We start from the raw sequence: 23,416 nt of genomic DNA, 5'->3' as shown, positions 1-23,416 counted from the left end.
TTTGGTTATCTGCAAATTTGCCTACTCGCTAAAGTTATTTGCAACCCTGAAATCTGTATCTGCGGTGCTTTCACATGGACATGCGCATGTGCAGAGCTGCGAAAACTGGAGCTGACATTCACATTCACAGCTCAGGTGGAACCAGGCAACGCTCTGCCTTCTTGTTTCAGCTTTTATACTACAAATAAGTCTCCTTTTCATGATCTCTTAGTGCCACAGTTTTCCCATTTTTGTCGGTGATTTTGCTGTTTAAAAATGACCCCCAAGGATAGTGTGAAGTACTGTCTGCTGCTCCTAAAGCACAAGAAGGCTGTGATGTGCCTTATGGAGAAAATACAGTGTTAGATAAGTTTCATTTAGGCACGAATTATATAGTGCTGTTGACCCTGAGCTCAATGTTAATAAATCAATAATATCTATTTTAAAATGTGTCTTTAAACAGAAACACACATAAAACAAGGTTACGTGTTTCAGTGACAAAAATGTTGTAGCCTGAGCCTCACAGGACCCTAACTCTGCATTTCCCTTAGGAGCAGTGGCTCAGCATTCACTAATTCAGTGTTTACAGCAACTTTATATAACATCTACTGTGAATAACAAGAATGAACTGTATTATTCACAGGATGATATACTCATAGTCAAAATAAACAATTTCCAAATAGTGACACGCATTTTTTAAAACTTGAATGATTCCATATATGCAAATTTTTTAAAATATATTTTCTTATGGATGCATGTACATTTAAAAACATAGACTGGAAACACACTAAATTCATGACTGTGATTACCTCAGGAGGAAGAAAGGATGAAAAGGAAGTAGAGAAAGGAAAGGGTCTGAGGAAGGTATTCTTTCTGTAGTTAATTTCACTTAAAAAATATATGAAAAATGTTAAAATATTAGTTATGTGTTTATTTGGGGTGGTTAAGTACATGTGCGTTATACATTTTTCAGAATATTTTTTTTAACAGACTGATTAGATGGGTAGGCTTGAGATGGAAAGTTGTTTGACAATTTAAACTATTACAGAAATGGAATGAGGTTAAAGATAATAAATAATTTTAAATTTAATTTTTATATATAACAAAGAGGTCTGATACAAGGAGAAACAATATTAGGGAAAGCTTCCTTTTTACCCATCATTTATTTTTATATGCATGCCTATAGCCCTCCTACATCAGGCTGTATATTTCCTGAGAGGAACCACAAAAAAGAAAAACATGAAGAAGTTTTCAAATGCTGGATCTCAGAATTTAACTTGTATTCCGAAACAAAGATCTCATTTTACCAAAAATTTTCAAAAATATGTGTAAGTTGCCATGTCGTTAAAATTGGAAAGGAAATGCTAGAAGGGATTTTTCCTAGATTAAAATAAAAGGTCAGAATCTAGCTCTAATTTGTCAAAAATAAATAGGCGTACTTTATTAAAATGAACACAATTTAAAATATTGTCTAGAAAATGAGCTGCCAACAACCTCTCTTGGCCTCTCAGTTTTAGAATTAGGTTGTCTTAATGGGAGAGACAACATTCCTTTGTTCATTAAACTGATTCCATAACTTGACTGATAAAATTATCAGGCATGTGTCAGGTTTTTACAAATTTTTAAATTAGTTTTAAGTTATTTAGAAGGTAGGCAAGCAATGGAGAGATTTAATGTTACCTGAGTAATGAAGCATAATGACAGAAAATATTTTTACATAAAGTAAAATACCACTAACAACTGACCTCTACTACCACAGTAAGAGAAAAGAAACTGGAGTCAAAATCTGATTTTCTGAAACATGCTGATGAGTGTTTATAACCCCTAACAGGGTTATACAGTGGGTATAAAAATGTGGCTCATACTGAGTCTCAAGAACCCAACCTACAGATTAGGGAATGTTTTATCTGTCAGAGGTGGTCTGTATTGTATTCTGTGGAAAAATGGGAAAATATAGCTCAACTTGGCTGCCTTCCTATGCCATTTATAGGCAAGCTCAGGTTACAGGCAGGGACTGGCTTAGCTGATGGTTAACTGGAATGAGCAGAACTGGAATCCTGAAAATGTTATCTTATCAACTTATTGATATAAAACTTTCAAATTCTCTTCGTGGTTCGTTGTTAGCCATTTCTTCAGTATTTACCTAAAACAATAATGTATACACACACATGCACATGAGATTAACCTTCCTGTAATTATTTTTCTACCTTTAAGACAGTTTGTCTGCTATACCACGAGCAAGCAAAAGGCAGGGATAGGGTCATTCATTCCTGTGCTATGTACCTGTATGTCCTCCTCACAGTAATTTTTAATCAGGAATATACAAAAGAAAATATTTATAAACCTTTAAGTATTCACATACCCTGGGATCTACCCACAGAATTCCTGATTTAGGAAGAAATGGAGTCTGAATTGAAAATATCCTTTGAAAAAGCTCACGGACTACTGTGCTACAGAACCCCAGGTGAGAACAAGTAGAATAATATACAGTAGAGAAGCAAGCAATGAATATTTCTTAAATAAATTTAGGAAAAAAGAATAAATTAACAATAAAGTGTTGGAGATTTATTCGATACTTTAATACTAATAGGCTCAACTTAGGGTCCCTATTAATATCTTTAGGACTTTTCTTTCACTTGCAGCAAAAGGATTAGTCCTGCTTAACTGCTCCTTGATCAGGTCTTAGTATTACTGCAAGTAGCTATCAAGGAAGAAATATCTTTTTTCTCTTCTGAAAAATTTATAGGGAATGTAGCCAACTAAAGCACAGCAGCCCAAAGAGGTTTGTCAAAAAAATTTTAATTTCCTTTTTAAAAAAAAATGAAGTGCTAAACCCATTCCTTCTAAAAACAGTTCTTTCTACTATTTATGATAAATTTAGCAGTTCAATAATAAATATCCCCTTATTCTTTCACACATTTTATCTTCAGTGTTCAATCAAGCTCAAATGCCCACACTTTCATCTAACCAAAACCAAACCAAACCAAAAACTGAGCAAATCCTTCAAATGACAGAAATATCTAAAATTACAGAAGAATCTTAAAATTAACTTGGGAAGTGACACAGTTCATACGATACAAAAAACAGGTCTGTTCTTGGAAAACGTGGTGAACTGAACACACACATATCTAATCTTGCTCTCTATTAAAAGCACCAATACAGAGAATTTTTTAAGGCATAATCCCCAAAGTATGGAGAGAACAGAACAGGAAGAAACAGCAACAATATTTGGTAAAACAGAATCTGAAAAGCAGATGGGTAAGACCATGCACTCCCCCTAAAACACTTAATAAGTCATCAGTAGGAAAAGCCACGAATCAAGCTGTATCACAAATCCCCCAAAGAACTAGCTGTACCTGCCAGCGCTGAAATTAAGTTAGAAGGAGGGCAGGGAGGAAGGCTGGCAGAAAGCCTCTCTGAGGAGCAGTTTAAGCCCCAGATCCCCTCCAAAGAAGTCTATCAAATGCCTCCTCATCATCCAAGGAGAAAACTGGTTAGCCTACACTCTCAACGGAATAAAGCAGAGTGCCAGGACTCTTTACACACAACTGAAATGAATGAAAGCAGCAGGATTTTAAGTGAAGGTATTCATGCAGCCTACTGCTAACACATAAATACCAACCCTCTTCCTCAGTTTGGCTGCCAACCTTTACTCTCTAGGCAGGAGTCTTCTCTGGGAACTGGATTACCCGAAATGATCTGAAGAAACACACATAGGGCTATCCTCCAAAGAAAAAGCCATAGTCAACAAGTCCTACTCACAAAGCTTAGATTTCCAACAGGCTGAGCATCCCCCTCCTAAATGAGTGATCCCCTAGAGTCTCTAGCATGTAAAATATAGGTACCAAAACAAAGAGAAAGGCAACTTGGAAGAAAGCAGAAAGAAGAAAACTTAAAAAAAAACAACAAAAAACCAACCTCTGACTAGTATCCTCAGAGAGCCAAAAGATATGCAACCATGAAACAAGTACATGGTAGCATAAAAAAGGAGTATCAAAAGCAGAGGTAGGGGAAGTTCTTGAAAATTAAGTATGTTACCAGAAATAAAAAATTCAATAGAGGGTTCAGAAGGCAAAGTTGGAGAAATCATCTAGAGATCAGAACAAAAGCGCAAAGAGAAGAGAAAAATATCACAGCAGAATGCTAAGGAACAAAGCAAAGATCTACAAGTATCTATCTGGAGAGGAAAAGAAACGGTCCTATACAAGGTTTAGAAATCAGAGCAGTTTTTCACTTCAAGTTATAATGGAAAGCAACCAAGCAGTAGCTTCAAAATGCTGAAGGAAAATAATTTCCAATCTAGAATTCTACACCCAAACTACCAAACAAGTGTGAAGATAAAATGAATACATTTTCAGACATGCAACGTCTTAAAGTTTTCACTTCCCATGTACCCTTTTTATCAGGGACTCTACTGGCAGATGATCTCCACCAAAGTAAAGAAGTAGACAGTAAGAAAGGGAAAGACACAGGACAGAGGAAAGAGGGATCTAACTCTAACACAAGAGAGAGGCAAAGGGAATCCCCAGAATGATGGTGAACTCTCTATCAGGTGCAGAAGGAAACAAGTTCAGATTGGGACATATCAGATGCTCTGGAAAATTAAACTGATGAAAAAACCTTATGCATCTGAGTATGCTGAAAAGACAGATTCAAAGTGAATTAATGACAATTATTTTAAAACTAAGTGGACAACTTATTAATGACTCTGTGGGAAAACAAAATACTAGACAGGAAAATATTTCATGGTAAACTACGTGGCTCACATCTAAATAAAATTTGTGTTCACCAACATATAGGCACTGGATTTTTACCTAACTGAAGTTACAATCTAACTATTGGGACAAAAGATTATGAAAAGGTACTGTTTGTGGTGGAGACAAAGGGAGAAAAGAAAAGGCAATCCTCCTCTTCCATAGCTAGAAGTTGACAGAAAAATATCTAAAACTGAAAAAACTTGAAATTGCAATATAACCAAAGCTATTTGCAGCTATGGATGCAATCACCAAAAGAATCAACTAATAAGAGTATACCTCTAGAAAAAAAATGGGGAAATATATACAGGGCACTCCTACTTTTTGCTAGAATTTAAACAACTAGGACTTTTAAACAATGTGCATATACATAACTAATTTTTTTTTAACTTTAAAAAAGAGAAAAGAAAACAGATTTCTCATAGAAGAAATTTCAAAGAGAAAAAAGCTATGGAGACGAAAAGATGTTTCAAAGTTTTAAAAAACAATGAAGAAAACTTCATATATCAAACAATAAAGATTACTTAAATTAATAAAAAAAATTATATATGAAACCTTAAACAGCAAGATATATTTTCACCCAGACAACTATCCCTTTTCTAAGCAATATGACAACCAAAACATTTTATTTACATATCTAATGTTTCAAGGTTTTTAAGACAGTCAAGATGTTAGCTAAAGATATCTGTAAAGAGTATTTCACTCAAACGCTTCTTCTTTTGAAACCCAGGGTATCTCCTATCTTCCATGCTATTATCTATCTTGTGGATCCCATTCATCTAAGACTCTGGTTCAGAATCTTCCATAATACTCTAATTCCTGTCCTCAACTTAGGGTTTTAACATCTCTCTCCAACATTTCAACTTCAAAACAACTGATGTTCCTTAACTCAAGTGATCTTAAATCCACTTCTACTTCAGCCACTCACATATACATGGCCCCACTGGAAAATCTGCCCTGATTTCCAGCTACATGTGGTTCTCTCTCCATCCTCTGGAATCCCCAATACAATGACAGAGGGAAAGTACAAGGAAACTTAAATGCTCAAGGATGAAAAAAGGAGATAAGGAAAGAATAAAATAATCCAACCCTGTTTGGAAGACAGAAAAGGGACTTTACATCCTAAGTGTTTCCAGAGCACCCTGTAGCACCTTCAAAATTGCCAGAAATTGAAGGTATAAGAAACTACATAAGGAAAGAAATTATTATAGAGAACCAACAAGGGCCTACTATATAGCACAGGGAACTACTCAATATTTTGTAATAACCTATAAGGGAAAAGAATCTGAAAAAAAGAATATATATATACATATATATATATATACATATATATATATAAAAATAACTGAATCACCGTGCTGTACACTTGAAACTAACACGATATTGTAAATCAACTATACTTCAATTAAAATAAAATACTAGGTGGAAAATAAAGAAAGAAATTGTTAAAATTCTCTACGTGGAATAGTGACACCCTCAGGTTCCTTTCCAGACCTGGTATACCCAGGTAGTTAACTACAATGTCCATGAATAAATGAAAGAAAGAATATACGAACAAACAAAATGACACAAATGAAGAAATGAGGCAAAAATTTAGGAAAAACTAAATTTTAAGAGAAAAAAAATCACATTACATTACTACCTCAAAAACAAACAACATTCACGGGTATGATATTATAAATACTGTCATACTATTGATTTAACATAACAGCCAATAACATGATAGACAGGCTAAGAGAAAAGAGGCTCCAGAAACAAAATCAACTAAAAGGAGGTGAGTAGATAAACTACTTACATTGATGTATCAAGAAACAGCAGTATAAGCACTGTATTTTGAAATCTGGAAGTAATTACCAAGAGTAATGGCTACGTAAGAGCTAGTGGCTGCTCTGCACATCACTGTCAGTGTTATCTGACTTTTAAAACCATGCGCACATAGCCTTTTTAATTTAAAGAACTGCAAAGCAAATGTGCTGTCTAAAATCTGAAAACTCCTGTACACTTGTCTGACAACAGTGCCCTATCCTTCTGGCGCTCACTCTTTTGCTCCCCGTTTCCAACTATATGCCAATTCATCATGACCTCCAACCCTTGCCGGTATCCCTCACTATCTCTAAGTAATTCAGCCTTCCGGATTCCCTCTCTTCTCTGAGCTGCACCACTTTAACCTCTGGCCTTGGCAAAGCCCTTTGCTCCTCTCCCAAAACTGCCTGGTGGGGTGGGGCAGGGGGCGGGGACGACACCATTCTATGACTACAAGCTCTGAGTATCTAATTTCAGTGGTGCCCCACGACTAGAAATACAGTCACCTTCTCAATTCTCCTCAAGAGTGATTCCAAGTCACTGTTCTCTCCCAGCCCTCAACCTTCTGTCTGATCCCTTCTCCAACACAAGAGCTTGATTCCAGTTCATGAAAAATAATTAAAGCTATGAACTATGATGATAAACTTCTTCAGCTATCTGCCTGCTCCTCTAACCCTTTCCAGCTCCACATTTTCCTGCACCCACACTTAACCCCTTACCTGTCCCTGGAGTAACCCCTCTTAAAAATAAAACTAACCTCAGCCTTCTTACAACTGACTTCTTACCAGTTCCCTGTAGCCACTAAGCTTTTCCTTTATAGCCGCCTCTCACGATGCCCACAACTGACAATTCCCAGACCTTTACCTCTCACTGATGCGACACACTGCCTCTATCACACCATTCCATTGAAATTGCTCCTCTAGGATCACCACTAATCTGGATGCTAAAAACCCATGGGTATTTCTCAAATTTCCTCTATCACCTCACTGTACCAACTGGCACTATTTAACCTCCTCCCTCCCTGAAACATTCACTTCTCTCAATGTCAGCACCACAGTCCCTTGGCTTGTCTCCTTCCTTTCTGTATGTTTCAGTATCCTCTGCAGGCTCCTCTTACTCTGCCTGTCTATGAAGTGCCAGTGTGCACTAAGGCCCCATCCTTCCCACTCCACATTCTCTGCCTGGCCAGTCTCCTCCTTTGCACCATATATGGTGATGACTTGACATCTATCCTCACACCAGGACACACGCCCCAGCTGAAAACCCTTAGAACCCAAGTGTTCATTTTCAAACTTTTTTAAAGATGCATAGTAAACTCACCTCATTCTACCTTATCTATCTCATCCTTCCATTTTCCTAACTTCAGTGATGGCAAAACATTGAGTTGCTCAAATTACAAACCTGGGAATCATCACAGATTCTTCATATTCTTACTCCCCTCACATCCAAGCAATCGGTAAATCATGTCGATTCTATTCTTATTCTCACCTCCTTTCTCATTCTCATTGACCTACTGACTTTTTTTCATCTGGGAAACTGCAATAAACTCACCTGTTTCCAACACAATTCATTCTGTTCCTATCTATCCAACCCAGTGCAACCGGAGTGACCTTTCCCATACCATATATAAATCTGTGTCATTTCCATGCTGAACATTTCTGCACAAGCACAGAATCCAGTAAACTCCTTTGCATAGCATTTTAGTTTCTCATTAACACCTATCTGGATCCATCTCCTACCACTCTCTTCCTTTGTACTTTATTATCTAGCTCTCTTACACCCCAGACCTCTACCCAGCTTTTATATATATATATAGTTCTCTGCCAGAAATGTACTCCCCTAACATACCTGCCTGAGAAATACCCATTCATCCTTTCTCAGTTCAACTGTTATCTCCTCTAAGAAGTTTCCCTGATTCTCCCAAGCAGACTTAGATGCTTTCTTCCCATGCCCTCACCAGATACATGCATTCATTAAGCAACTACACCATTTTTTAGATATTCATCTCTCATTCTTTCAGCTTGATTAGAGCAAGATAAATAATTTTTCATCTTAAATACACAATGCTTAAACTGAGATCATGAAAACTGTATTCACTTACCACTTGCTGACTGAGTAAACAATATTAAACAAACTATTCTTACTGCTGAATAAGCAGAATAGGCATTTAATGTTACTAATTCTAATACAAAAAGTTCTTTTACTAACTTACTATAAGAATTTTTCATTATTACAAGCTCATATTTCATTAATTTAATATAGCCTGTATGTTGCTAACACTTCATAAAGAGAGAAGACTATTTTGCTAATAGTTAAATATTTTGTTATGATAGTCAATTGAGGGTTCTTGGTATAATGGTTATTTTATATGGGAGGAGGAGGAGAGAGTTCTAGAACACCTCCTAAAATATTTTATTTAAATGACCATGAATTTAAGGGCTCCCCACCCTCCATGACCCCAAGTAAGTCACAAATATTAGATAAAAGTTTCATTTTTCTAAATGTATGAAATATAGTAACTGTTTACCCAGTTTTAACACAAAGGCAATTTTTTTCTTGAAAAATATGACTCACTATAGTATTTTAGTATACAAAAGAAAGTTCCTGAGATTAACTCCTCTGATATAGTTGACTGATATTTTCTGCTGAATATTTCAAAACAATTCCATCTAAAAAAAAACTTACCTCTGGATGAAAAAATATTTCAGGTCCCAAGAATCTCTCATAACCAACATCAATGGAAAATTCTTTCTTTGAGATAGCATTGATTCCAGTATACTGTTTAATCCACTTTGATCCATCTGTATCATACTTGTTAAATTCTTTTACTAAATCTGGGCAGACATAACTATAGCGCTCCTAGAAAAAGAAATGAGTAATTTTTTCCTCTTGCTTTAGGAAAAGCAAAACAGAATGGCATATTTTCAGTAAACTAAAATCAAATGAAAAAACATCTTCAGAAAATAAAATTAGCAAATTTAGCTGAAGAAAATTTTATGTTAGGATGTTATCGTATGTGTAGTAAAAATAAACAGCTCATCTCCTATACATAACTGAAGGTTTCACAAATGAAGAGAATAAGACTTAAACTAAAGAGCCAGTTTCTAATATTTCAGTGCTATTTCATGAAAGTACTCATTAATGTCATCCAAATTTTTATGCTGTTTCAATAATTAAAGGAGTTCATATTTTAGAAAAAAGAAAACATAAAATACACAAAGAACTGGAGAATAAATAGTTGATATAACCACACAAATTAATATAGTAAGAGGTACAAGTTATTAGGTATAAAATAAGCTTCAAGGATATATTGTACGACATGGGGAATACAGTCAATATTTTAAATGAAATACAACCTTTAAAAATTGTGAATCACTGTACTGTACACCTATAACATATAATATTATACAGCAACTAAACTTCAGTTTAAAAAAATTTTTTTTTTTTTTTTTTTTACATATATAGATCTTTAATACCTATCTGGAACAAAAGATTATGGGCTAAGTGAGCATAAGAAAAAAAACTGAAAATATAAACTATTCTTTTTTACTATATCACCTGCAAGGCGGAATCACTGCATATTTGGATATACATCCTCAGTAAAAGTTTTCATCAAAAATGCAGTTCAAACATGTTATAACTTTCTATCTGCAATTTGTGGACTCCTGATTGCCAGTCTATTTCTTTTTTTTTTTTTTTGAAGGAAAACACACATTTCACATATTTGTATACATCAATGATTCTATCCAAGATAGGTACAAATATTATTACTGATAATCAACACACATAATGGGAAAGAATACTGGAAAACAGAAGATAATTTGAGTATGTCATATTAGGTCTTCTTTCTCCAAATCTTGGAAGTAGGAATTACATGGAAATGATGATCCTTAAAAGACATTAAGACTGAGCACTAGTATGCTCTAGAACAAATCCTTGGTGTTTTTGTTAATTTTTAAACTCCAGAGATTTCCCAAAGATGTTGAAACAGTAGTGTTCATATTAATTTTTTACATATTTAATTTTGATGCCACCTACCTGAGGTGACTTTTTGCAACCATTTACAAATTCCTTTACTACCTAGGAAGTAGTGAATTCATTTTCATTCCTATCCTTTGATAAGCAAGGAAAACACTATAATCATGCAAAGACCGTCAAATATATGGAGTTATTTTTACCTGGGAAGTTTTGCTTTGACATATTTAAAACATATGTGAGACCCAATGAAATTTTTTAGGTATGCTGACAAATGATAAATTTAAAAAGCTATGTTAAATATTTTGGTATTTTGCACGGAGCCCTGGTGTAGCATACAAATTATTAAAATACCTTACACAGCCTTCACAATTTTCTTCTATGGGCCATATCACTTGAGCCAACCATTGCCTCTATTCTACAGCCAAATGAATCAATGACATCAAAAATTTTGTTGTAACAGAAAACTGCTAGAATTAAAAATAAAGAAGTCAGCAAAAATTGAGATGTGAGGACTCTGAACTAATTACAGGCATACCCCGTTTTACTGTGCTTCACCAATAATGTGTTTTTTACAAACTGAAATTTTCTGGTATCTCTGCATTATCAGATGACGGTTAGCATCTTTTAGCAACAAGTATTTTTTAATTAAGGTATGTACATTTTTTTATAGACATGATGCTATTGCCACTTAATAGACTACAGTATAGTGTAAATATAACTTTTAAATGCACTGGGAAACCAAAAACTTTGTGTGACTCGCTTTACTGCGATATTCGCTTTATTGCAGAGGTCTGGAACAGAACCCACAGTACCTCTAAGGCATGCTACGTTTATTTTTACTAAAGAGAATAATCACAAAAATGTATGTTGAAGTCAGTTGGTATAAATGTTCTTGTATGTTAGTCCTCTCAAATGTGAAATGTGGTGAGAGCAAGCAAAGGGTTGATAATCTCCCAAAATTTCCTACAAGAAATACAGAGAAAAATACATGTAATTAATAAGAGTAGTGGTTTGTAACTGGTTAACGAAAGTTTTTTTTAAACTACTGTTCTTGACTTAAGAATTTTTCATGTTCATATTATAACGTGATTTTAATTTTTAAGTAAATTATATTCTTAACTTTTTTTTTTTTTACCTTTACTGCCTTAGCAGTTTCCAAGGATTGCTCTGGAGGAATTCCTACTTCTCGGTCTCTCAGCAATTGCTGAATAAAATATGTTATATCTCGTCCTGCGATTGGAATGTGCTTAATACAGCTGCCAATCACATACCCTTCAGCCTAGATGAAAAAGAAAGTGTCAAATTTACTTTCAACGTTTTCAAAAATCAGTATCACCTAAATTAATCATTAAAGACCAATTTCTCAGATTACTGTATTTGTATCCTTAAGTATTGCTTTAACCCAGGAGAATTCTTCTAGTCTTTATTCCTCAACTGTATTCCTCACAGTTAACTTAGCAGAGAATTTATAATACTGTACAGATATTATGAACAAGAATGAACAAAACTTATGAACAAAGCTTAGATTTATTCTCCTACTGATAAGAGTTTACAACCAAGACTGAAATGACTCAACAACAAAGAAATAGTGAGTTTCAGAAGTATTAAAGATTTTAGATAACAGACTTCAAATAGGGTATTAGTTTTAAATCTTCTACAATTTCAGCAAAAAAATTTAGATTGCATTGTAAGAAATTTTATCATTAACCCACAAGCTGGCTATCATTTTCCTAATGAAGTAGGTACCAACTTCACAAGCCTGAGGCAGTCCATGTACCATCATAATTCCAAATAATTTAATTCTGCAGAATGAATTCATAAACTTACTAATACAACTCAGAAGTACAAAAATAATGTAGCAAAATTAAATTTCATTAACAACATAACATTCTTGTTTATGAAATGGTAAAATATTATTTGTAGTTAGACTGTAATAAATTAGAGATGTTTAATATGAGCCCTAGAGCAAAAACCACCAAAAAATAAATGACAATAACAAAGAAATATATAGCATAGCTAATAAGTCAATAAAAAAAGATAAACTGAAATTATAAAAAACAGTCCATTAATTCAAAAGAAGGCAGGAAAATCACAGGAATACCCAATTCTTAATATTCTTATTAAAACTCTTTCTTTTCCAAGTTGGTAACTCCTTTTTGCAAATTACCTATTCTAATATTAATTATCAAGATAATAACATTACTGCTTAATTGTGTAGACGTTAAGAAAAGACTGTGGTCAGGAAGAACAAGTTCAGATCCCAGCCCCATGACCTATGATTTGGTGATCTTAAGCAACTCAGTTATTTGCATTTTATAAATGAGTAAACTGAAGTCCTCAAAGGATACTATAATCTACAGCATAGATCTTGAGGCTTAAATGAGAATTTTAAATGAACATTTTAAGAATCTTTATGTATCCCTAAACAACATACATATATGCATTATTTAATCCTCAAAACAGTTTTATGACATAGGTCACTATTATTGTCCCATTTTGGAAAAAAACGGGAAAAGAATATGTAGCACTAAGAAAGAAAAATATGCCAACTAAATTATAAAAAGCCATCAAAATGTTGGACACATCCTAATTTCCAAGATATTAAAATATCCCCCAATGGCAATAAAATAAAATGTAGAATATCCATACAATGAAGTATTATTTGGCAATAATAAGAAATGAAGTACTATACATGCTACAACATGGATAAATCTTGAAACACTGGGCTATGTGAAAGAGGACAGTCACAAAAGAGTGACTCTAGGACTTCCCTGGTGGTGCAGTCGTTAGGAATCCACCTGCCAATGCAGGGGACATGGGTTTGAGCCCTGGTCTGGGAAGATCCCACATGCTGCGGAGCAACTAAGCCAGGGTGCCACAACTACTGAGCCTGCGCTCTAGAGCCCGTGAGCCACAACTACTGAAGCCCACGCACCTAGAGCCGGTGCTCCACAACAAGAGAAGACACGTCAACGGGAAGCCCATGCACCGCAACAAAGAGTAGCCCCCGCTCGCCGCAACTAGAGAAAGCCCGAACACAGCAACGAGGACCCAACACAGACAAAAATAAAAACAAACAAACAAACAAAAATAAAAACCTGGTGACAGATGTTTTAAAAAGAAGAAAAAAAGAGTGACTTCATTTATATAAAATATCCAGAACAGGCAAATCTACAGAGACATAAAGTAGACTAGTGGTTGCCAGGGGCTAAAGTTCCGGGGGGACAGTGAATGCTAAAGGATATAGGGTTTCTTTTTAGAGTGATAAAAATGTTTTTAAATTGACTCTGTTAATGGATGCACTTTATGAATATACAATGAAACACTGAATAGTACACTCTAAATGAGCAAATTGTATGGTGTGTGAATTATATCACAAGGAAGTTTTTATTTTTTTAAAGAAGGGCAATTATTACTATTATGACATCAGAAGAATAAATTATGACATCTAATCCAAAAGTAGTCACTTGGAGGATGTAATCTTCAACAGAGGTTGCCTGATGCATTAAAAAGAGGAATAAGAATAATGAAAAAATAAAGTTCTAAATAATTTCATTCCTTACATGTTATTCAATATAACATAAAAATTACTTTATAAGATAAACCTTTCTACATATACGTACCCAATAATAATCAGAATGAATTCAAGTAGTCATTTTGATCTATTAGACACAATAAAAAACCTAATTTGTCATTAAAAATTGGAAGCAGAAAGGCTTTGGCAGAAAAATGCTATCTCTCACAAATAATCCAATCTGATGCATTTTTCTTAACATGCTTGATTAAATCCAAACCATGAAGCACAATCACAACTTGAGCTTTTTAATTCAAAAACGTAATTCCCCAGAAGTCATTAATGGTCATGTACTTTCGACTAACTGCTATTTAGTAGATAACCTATGACCAGTACAAAATCTGTTAATTAAGGATAAGAAAAACTATCAACTGGCTAACATACAGACACATCCAAACTGGAAAACTGAGTTCCACATTTAAGACAAGAAAGGCCTATTTCCATTCCAGATACTCTAATTCATCATTTCCTAATTATGAATTAGAAACTATTTCTAATAATTTTGTAATTATTTTTAACAACCTAGAGCAAAAAAAAATCTGGAATTTGTTTACAAAGTTCTAATAATAATTTGAGCAAAACACAGCTATAGCTGAACAATGGTCAATAAAGTTTTTAAAAGGTGGCAATAATTCATATAATTTACTTCCAGGTGTTATCTGATATCCTGTTCAGTAATTTTAAACTATCCTTACCACAGGGATGACATGAGTGACACCATCTCCACTGTCTATTACCGTACCGGTCAACGTCCGTTCTCCTACTTGTCTGGAGGTCCACGATGCAGCTAAGGCAAGAACAGCCTTGAACAAAAAGAAATATGATAGGCAAAAAAATAAAAACAAAGAGTTATTAGAAAAAAATTTTTTACTGGAGTACTTTATGCAATTTTAAATGTAGTATCTTTGGAAAGAGAATACACAAAATTAATTTATATTATACAATAAAATTGTTCACAACCTACATATTATTAAGACAACTTACAGGCTTACAGTAGTCTTTAGGGGCATGTTTACAAATATTTTAGTGGGGGCCGTTTTCCTCTTATACTCCCCCAAAATGTGGAAGACTAACATGAGATAGTACGGTACTAACATATGGAAGACTAACATGAGATAATACAGTACAGGGCTTAAAACTACGTTTATATGGCCTAGCCTGTAACATACCACAAAGTAAGGTAGAGAAGCACGCAACTACCAATCATCAGTTATTCAGTACATAGATGGCTATACTGAGTATCACTCATAAGATTAGCTCCAAATTTTCTAAGTGCAACATGCATTTAGGAATATGTAACAAGCTATTTAACCAGAAAAGGCCACTGCACACTTCCAAATACTATGATATAATGAGGAAAGCAAAGTTGATGAAATAATGTATTTCTATAAAAAATCTTGGCATAGGCAATAAAGTATAATTTTTTCTATTAAAAGTTTGCAAATTAAGAAATTAATGAAGCTAGTTCATTTTTTTTAAAATTACCTAAATTTCATACAAATCCAAGCCTCGAACAAGATAAATAACTAATTAATTAAAATCAGAACTAAGCTGGCTTTATTTTACCTACTTGCAATATAATAGCTGAAAGGGACCTAGAAAGGTAACTAGGCCATCCTCCTATTTTAACACAGGATCACACCATAATAACTGTGGGCTAACAAAACTACACAGTAATTTATATACTTTTTAAGCATTTGTGATATGCCAGGTATCACATTTGCTACCACGTTAAAAAACAAGTAAGAAGTAAGCTCTGATCCTAAGGGATGGGAGAGAAGCTGTTCCATACAGATATATACACAAATTAAATGCAATAAAATATTATGGGGATTTGTGATATACAGGATACAGAGGGGCACAAAGGAGGCAGTGGTCAAATATATGTAATGGTAAGTCATTCAAAACAGACTACAAAAAAAGGACACAGTGAATGTTACAAGGGTAAAAGTGTACAGAAAATTCTTGACAGAGTGAATTCTCAATAACTATCAGTTCCCTTACTTCTGTTCTATAAAAGGTCTTGATTTATCCAAAAACCATTAACTTACTTCCTTTAACATCTCCCTTTTACTAACTAAATAGCTCCATTCCTCTAATACAATTTCTAAATTATCAGTTCAGGAGAGAACTATGATACGCTTTGAGGTTAAGAAAAATATACATATATTTTAAGAGTGAATTAAACCAGATTAAAATTTAAGAGTCAACCTTATTTTGACTTATAAACTTGCTTACCTGTACAGCAATGTACAAGCCTGGAACATTGAAGGACTCAAACATTATTTCAGCAGTATATTCCCTGTTTTCTGGAGTATTCAGTGGAGGTTCAGTCTATTAAATTGAATAAGATTTTAAGTATGCAAGATAAAATTATTTTGATAAATTCATAGATAATTTTTATGTGAGAAATAATGTATTTTAAACATTGTATTTAAAAGTCATTAAACTCAGAGGTACAAAAAAAAAGACACACAGACCAAAAAAAACCAGTAGAGAACTCAAACAGATCTGTATGTTTATATAACTGCTAGAGTATAAAACAGAAATGTTTACACAGTTTAAGATGTTTCTTCAGTTTAAGTTATGTGACTGCATACATCATGTCACTTAGAAACCTGCGGGTTAAGTCTGGGCCAGAACACATCCCAATGAGGCAAGAAAGGACCTAAGGAACAGCCCTCAAAATCCTAGACTTCATGTTTCACTTATGCCTCAGGAATACCTAAATCATTTTATATTACCAAAGCCTGAAACTACATAAGACATCATTCTTATTAATCTGATTTGACTATCCAATCCTTTTTGTTATCTCAAATATTTTAACTTGAAGGGCAAAAGTTTAAACTTAAGAAATACAGAAGAATTATCTTTTTGACCTTGAGGTAAGGAATGATTGCTTAAATTTAATGAACATAAATTGCAAAAGGAAAGACAGATAAAACTTAAATTCATTACAAATAGAATCATTTTTTTTAACTTTAAAAGACACTATAAAATTTTTTTTAGAAAATTAACGAGGATTAGACTTTTTCCATATGTAAAACCTTTAACTTCTAAACTACTTGATGTGTTTAAACTTACTTAGGAGGGTTTTGGACTATGTTCAAGAGTTTGAAGATAATTCAGTAAGAGTTACATATAAAATTAAGCAAACTAAAAACCAAGGCAGTTAAATTATAAACTCCAAGAAAAGCAGAAATTCTATACAAAATAAAATAAAATATAATCAGAAGACCTCACAAGGAAAATATACAAATAGCTAATAAGCACATGAAAAAGTACTCAACAACATCAGTCATCAGAAAAATGCAAATTAAAACCAAAATGAGAAAGTTTACCCACCCAATCAGAATGGCTAAAATTAAAAAGACACACATCAAATGCTGGATCTGGATACGTAACCAGATCACTAACACATAGTTGGTGGGTATGCAAAAAGCTACAATCCCTTGGAAAAAGTTCTGTAAGTTTCTTATAAAATCAATCATGCATCTATCCTGTGACACAGCAATTCCATATCTAGGTATTTACACAAGAAAAATAAAAACATGTCCACAAAAAGACTTGTTTAAGAATGTTCACAGTACCCCAAAAATATTCACAGTAGTCAAAAACTTGGAACAGCTCAGGTGATTATCAACAGGAAAATGGACAGGGAGGCATACAATGGAATACAACCCAACAACAAAAAGCAACAAATTACTTGTATGTGCAACAACATGGATGAATCTTAAGATTATGATGAATGAAGTCTTACCAAAGAGCACAACTTGTACAATTCCATTTACATGAAACTCAAATATAAGCAAAACATGTATGTACTGGAAAAAATCTGAATAAGGGTTGCCTCCAGGGCATGGGGGCAGGGATTAACTAGAAAAGGGCATGAGATAACTTTCCAGGTTAACAGTAAAGCTCTGTTATCTTGATAAGGGTTTAGGTTACACAGATGTATAAATCTGTCAAACCCAGGGGATGGGCAAACTACATCATGCATCCTGAAGGCCAAATCTAGTCCACCACTTCTTTCTGTAAACAGAATTTTATTGGAACACAGCCATAGCCACTCATTTAAGTATTGCCTATGGCTGCTTCCTACTACAACAGCAGAGCTAATTAAGCAGCTGCAAAAGAGACCACATGGTCCACAAAGCCAAAAATATTTGCTAACTAGCTTTAAAGAAAGTCTGCCAATGCCCAGTCAAACCCATAAAATGGCAGGGTTAAGATGTGTGATTTTACAGAATGTAAGTTTTATATAAAAGAAAAAATGTAAACAATAATAAACTCTAGTTGATGATAATGTATGCTAAAGTACTTAGGGGTGAAATGACTCCATCTGCAACTCATTTTGAAGTGATTAAAAAAATAAGATGGAGTGATAGAAGGATAACCTAATAGACAGATGTCCTAAAACAATTATAGTAAAATTAATAGCTGAGTCTAGGTTGTGGGTATATTGGGCATTCACTGCAAGGTTCTTTTCAATTTTATGTTCATGGTCCAACCATAAACAGTATTCACAATCACAATAAAATATAAAATATTAAAAATATTAAAATATTAATTTAACCCAAAATTAAACTATGTCACAGAAAGAGGGAGAAGGTAAGGATTTTGTGTTAAGGAGGGGATCAAAGGAAAAGAACGAAATACTCATCTTACCTAGCAGGAAGTTAACAGACTGTCTAATATTTAAAAAAAAAATACGGGCTTCCCTGCTAGCACAGTGGTTAAGAATCTACCTGCCAATGCAGGGGAAATGGCTTCGAACCCTGGTCTGGGATGATCCCCCATGCTGCAGAGCAACTAAGCCCGTGCGCCACAACTACTGACCCTGAGCTCTAGAGACCGCAAGCCACAACTACTGAGCCCACGTGCCACAACTACTGAAGCCCGCGTACCTAGAGCCCATGCTCCGCAACAAGAGACGCCACGACAATGAGAAGCCCAACGAAGACCCAACGCAGCAAAACAAATTAACATAAATAAATAAACAAACAAAAATACAAGAAATACATGATATAACTATCAAGAAAAACTCTTTAAAAATTTAAAGTGTCTGGGGGGGGAATCAAGCGTTCAAGGGTAGGGAGAGGTGAGGAAGGAAAATTTTAATTTAAATCTGATATTATAGCACTTAATTTTTTAACATTATGAACATGCATTGCTTTGGTTAAAAAAAAAAAAAGAAGAAAGAAAAACGTTTAAAAATTAAATTATATTGTAGTTTGTTACAAAGAATTACAAATGAAATAATAATGAGACCAGTTATTTTTTTAAAAAAGAAAGTGCCATGTTTCCAACTTTTTCCCCTGAAACTTACTGTTAAAGATACTAAAGATGATACAGCTTTATAACAAAGTCTTTAGATACATGACAATTTAATAAACAAGAACGTATGTCCTATGAGTACAGATGCGATGAAAACATTCTCAGTAAATTTCTTCAAAAATTTCCTCACAGGGCTTCCCTGGTGGCGCAGTGGTTGAGAGTCCGCCTGCCGATGCAGGGGACACGGGTTCGTGCCCTGGTCTGGAAGGATCCCACGTGTCACGAAGCAGCTGAGCCAGTGAGCCATGGCCGTTGAGCCTGCGCGCCCGGAGCCTGTGCTCCGCAACGGGAGAGGCCACAGCAGTGAGAGGCCCACGTACCACACACAAAAAAAAAATTTCCTCACAGAATTTAAAATTTGTACTTACCAAAAGAAAATAATGGTCTTCAGGTTCCGCCCTTAAATATTTAAAGATCACTTGCTCCATAAACCTTTCCATCAAGTCCCAATCTTCAACTATACCATGGCGGATTGGCCACTATTAAAACAAAAAATAAAACAGGAATTAAATCTTTACTAATATCAGAAAAAATCAAAAATAAAACAGATCATTAGCGAGTATTAGATGAGGATAGCATTTCTTAGGTGTGCTAATGACACGCAGATCATTAGAAGATGCATACTTAACTATTTAGAGATAAAAGAAATTATTTCTACAACATATTTTCAGATGTTTCAATTAAAAAACACAATGCAAATATATTAAAATGTTAAAAACTGCTCAATCTAGATGGAAGGTCATTGTACGGTCTTTCTAGATTGCTAAAAGTTTTGTAATAATGGAAATGTAACCTATTAAAATTTAGCCTGTGAAAATTACAGGTTATGACAATTTGCTTAATCTTTATTAGCTCTTTCACAAGTATTTGTTGTGTGCCTAATATATAAAACACAGTTGGTAAGTATAGAGCAAGAATAACCATAAATCAAGCAAGCAAAATTTTATAAGACAAGTCATATGTATTTGTTATGGAACCATGGTTCCAAAACTGAGCCCCAGGGTACTACAGCAAATTCTCAAAGACACTGCAAATATTTTACATTTTCCAAGGAAATCTGGTGATACTCAGAATCAGTTTGGCACTGCATACCTACTATTTTAAAGTAGTTCAGTTTCAACATCAGATCACACTAGATTCCCTTCAAGTAATATCACTTCTTTGAAAAGCTGGGTTGCCAGCAGTTGCTATGATGAAAACTAAATACCTCCCCAAAAAACCATGTACAATAAGAAATGAGGATGGTGATGTGCAATCTGATTCCAGGTGTAAGAAACTGTGAAGTGCCCGACAGGCACATGCATCCTACTGGTAATTGTGATTATTTAACAATTAAAAATATGTTTTTTTTTTTTCAAGTGGCTACTAAGTTGCTACTTAACAAACAGAACTGTTAGTAATTTCTTTCTAAGTGATGCTGTAAAAAATTTTACTGAGACACTAAGGGCACTGAGAAAGTTTGTGAATCTCTGCAATAAAATAGTTTCACAGCACATGTAACTAAAGATTAGTATTCTGAATATATGAAGACTTACTTAAGCAAAGTAAAAACATAAGCATAAAACTTAAAAAAAATACAAAAGAAAAATAAACCAAAAAATACAGTTCCATGCACATAGTACAAATACACACCCAGTACTTAAGGCTGAATGCATTAGTGAAATAAATATCCTATAGTCATCTACTCAATCATTAAACCTTTTATCTATTAATTCCTAATATCCACATTTCACCATAGCCTTCTAGATACTTTCTAAGTCATTATACTTAAAAAATAACTTTTAGTCCCCACTTCGCTTTAGGGAAGGAAAAAATGTACATCATTCATTTTATAACATTACTGGAACTGACATATTTTAATGTTCTAAGTGTTATTTATTCATTTATTCCTCATTTATTGTTGTGCACCTACTATAACCATTGGCACAAATGCTAAGGATATGAACATCCTGCCATAAGGAGCTGTCCAGTGAAAGAAATAGATACAAACATAACCTTGTAAGTTTTTAAGGAAATAAAGTACCTAGGACAAGATGATCAACTTGGCTTCAGAGGGAAAATGGGAAGGCTCCTATTCCTCTATGACTGAGGAGGTCATATCTAAGCTGGGTCTTAAAGGAGCAACCTTGTTAATTTTGTTTTCAGGGGGTGGGGTAAATAGAGAATAGAAACAAATATATACAAACACCGCAATAATATACAAACACAACAGTTATTGATGAAAAACACGTGTGCCTTTAGGGAAAGGGGTGTAGACAGATAGATCAGTTCTACATGAAGGGGACCAGGTTCTCAAAAACTATTACTTGCCTTGTATTTGGGTTTTATTCTATAAGAAACAGATCATCAGTAGAAATTTTCAAGCAGGGTATAAACAAGAATAGCTTTGATTTTTAATAAGATTATTATAGCTGCATTGGGAAAGCTGAAATGAATCTTAAAAGAACCAAGGAAGAAAGACAAAGAGCCCCAGTTGTGGTGTAAATAACACTAGGCCAGATTCAAGATTTCTGTCACTACAAGGGATAACTCAAAGATATAATCACTAGGATTCTAGCTCTAGAGTCAGGATGGCAAGGATCTATTAATTAAGACACAAAAGTTGTGTTTTGTCTTATCTTGGAATAAGCAAGCGTAGAGCATATGTAATAAATTTTGTTTTGAGTATATTAAACTCAAGAGCCAGGTAGTAGGTAGGTGAAAGTAGGTACTTGGAAATGGGGTCAAGGAATTGGAAGTAGAGATGTAGGCTGTGGTTATTGATGAAGGTGTGGATGAGACCACCTAGAGAAAGTCTCTAATAAAGAAATAAAAGAGAATCAAGGACAGTACCTGGGAAATACTGACATTTGAGTAGTAGGCAAAGGATAAAGAACCAGTGACAGCAGGGGAAAAAAATAAACAAGTAATAAATAAAAAGAATAGTCCAGGGCTTCCCTGGTGGCGCAATGGTTGAGAGTCTGCCTGCCGCTGCAGGGGACATGGGTTCGTGCCCTGGTCCGGGAAGATCCCACATGCCGCGGAGCGGCTGGGCCCGTGAACCATGGCCGCTGAGCCTGCGTGTCCAGAGCCTGTGCTCCGCAACGCGAGAGGCCACAGCAGTGAGAGGCCCACGTACCGCAAAAAAAAAAAGAGAGACCCAGCAGAGCAATCTTGTGAAAGAAAGACAAATCAAGACGGATGAAAATTGTTACATATAATTGGATTTAACAAAGAGCTTATCAAATAATGAGACCAAATAAGAAGTTCGGTTTTAAAAGAGGAAAATAAAACAATAGCTAAAATGCTGAGGAAAGAAGGTAGGATTGAAAGAATTTTTGTCGTTTGGGTGTGTTTGTTGCATTTGGAAGACATGAAAATGTTTAAAAGAACAGAATCAATGCAGAGGAACTCTGGCCTCTCAGCTCACCGACTTCATCACATTCAAAGGTGTCTTTTCCATTTTGGCCACAGTTTAGATCATCACTATCATCTCTAAATCCCTGAAATGCAAGTACACCCCTCTCTGATCACAACTTCTTATCCTTCTAGCATACTCCAGCACCTCACTATATCTCTCGCGATCACAATTAGACTTGCAGTCCACTGGTTGTTGTAATTCTTCCCTCGCCAAAAACCATCCCCCTCACAACACACACAAACACACACACAGTTTAGATTTTAGGCCCCATCACTTTGACTATTCATACTCCCTTTTGTTATTCCATCTACCAAAACCCAACTCAGCACAGTCCTACCCTAAACTTGCCTATACCCAGAATGCTGATCACACAAATCACACAGAACTGGTCGATAAAACTAAGAATTCGTAATTGCTATTCCCAAATGGACCTAAATTTACCTGGCAAGCCTTTGTTTCCCTACTCTGTTATCCACAGTGATGATTTTAAATATTCTCCCTATCACTCAGATTTCACTTTCTCCCCGCTATTTCCTGGGCAGCAGAGATAACATCACCATGTATTTGACAAAGAAAGCAGAAGCCAACAGT

The 23,416-nt window shown here is 34.7% G+C and overlaps 1 protein-coding gene across 3 annotated transcripts in view; it reads right to left on the bottom strand.

Annotated features, from left to right (window-relative positions):
• Nucleotides 1-23,416, bottom strand: part of ACTR3 (actin related protein 3) — a 57,490-nt gene that overhangs the window by 7,589 nt on the left and 26,485 nt on the right. For all 3 annotated transcript variants that reach the window (XR_004350728.1, XM_032637513.1, XM_032637512.1), the window contains exons 4-8: nucleotides 19,794-19,904; nucleotides 16,327-16,422; nucleotides 14,784-14,891; nucleotides 11,650-11,793; nucleotides 9,222-9,395 (exon numbers count right to left, since the gene is read on the bottom strand). Coding sequence is in view for 2 of the 3 variants with exons in the window: in XM_032637513.1 (XP_032493404.1) it covers nucleotides 9,222-9,395; nucleotides 11,650-11,793; nucleotides 14,784-14,891; nucleotides 16,327-16,422; nucleotides 19,794-19,904 (633 nt within the window). In the remaining variant the exon portion in view is untranslated. The remainder of the gene's footprint in view (nucleotides 1-9,221; nucleotides 9,396-11,649; nucleotides 11,794-14,783; nucleotides 14,892-16,326; nucleotides 16,423-19,793; nucleotides 19,905-23,416) is intronic.

This window comes from Phocoena sinus, chromosome 7 (genome assembly GCF_008692025.1).
Source record: "Phocoena sinus isolate mPhoSin1 chromosome 7, mPhoSin1.pri, whole genome shotgun sequence".
Classification (NCBI taxonomy): domain Eukaryota; kingdom Metazoa; phylum Chordata; class Mammalia; order Artiodactyla; family Phocoenidae; genus Phocoena; species Phocoena sinus.
This window is presented reverse-complemented; position numbering and strand designations above follow the sequence as displayed.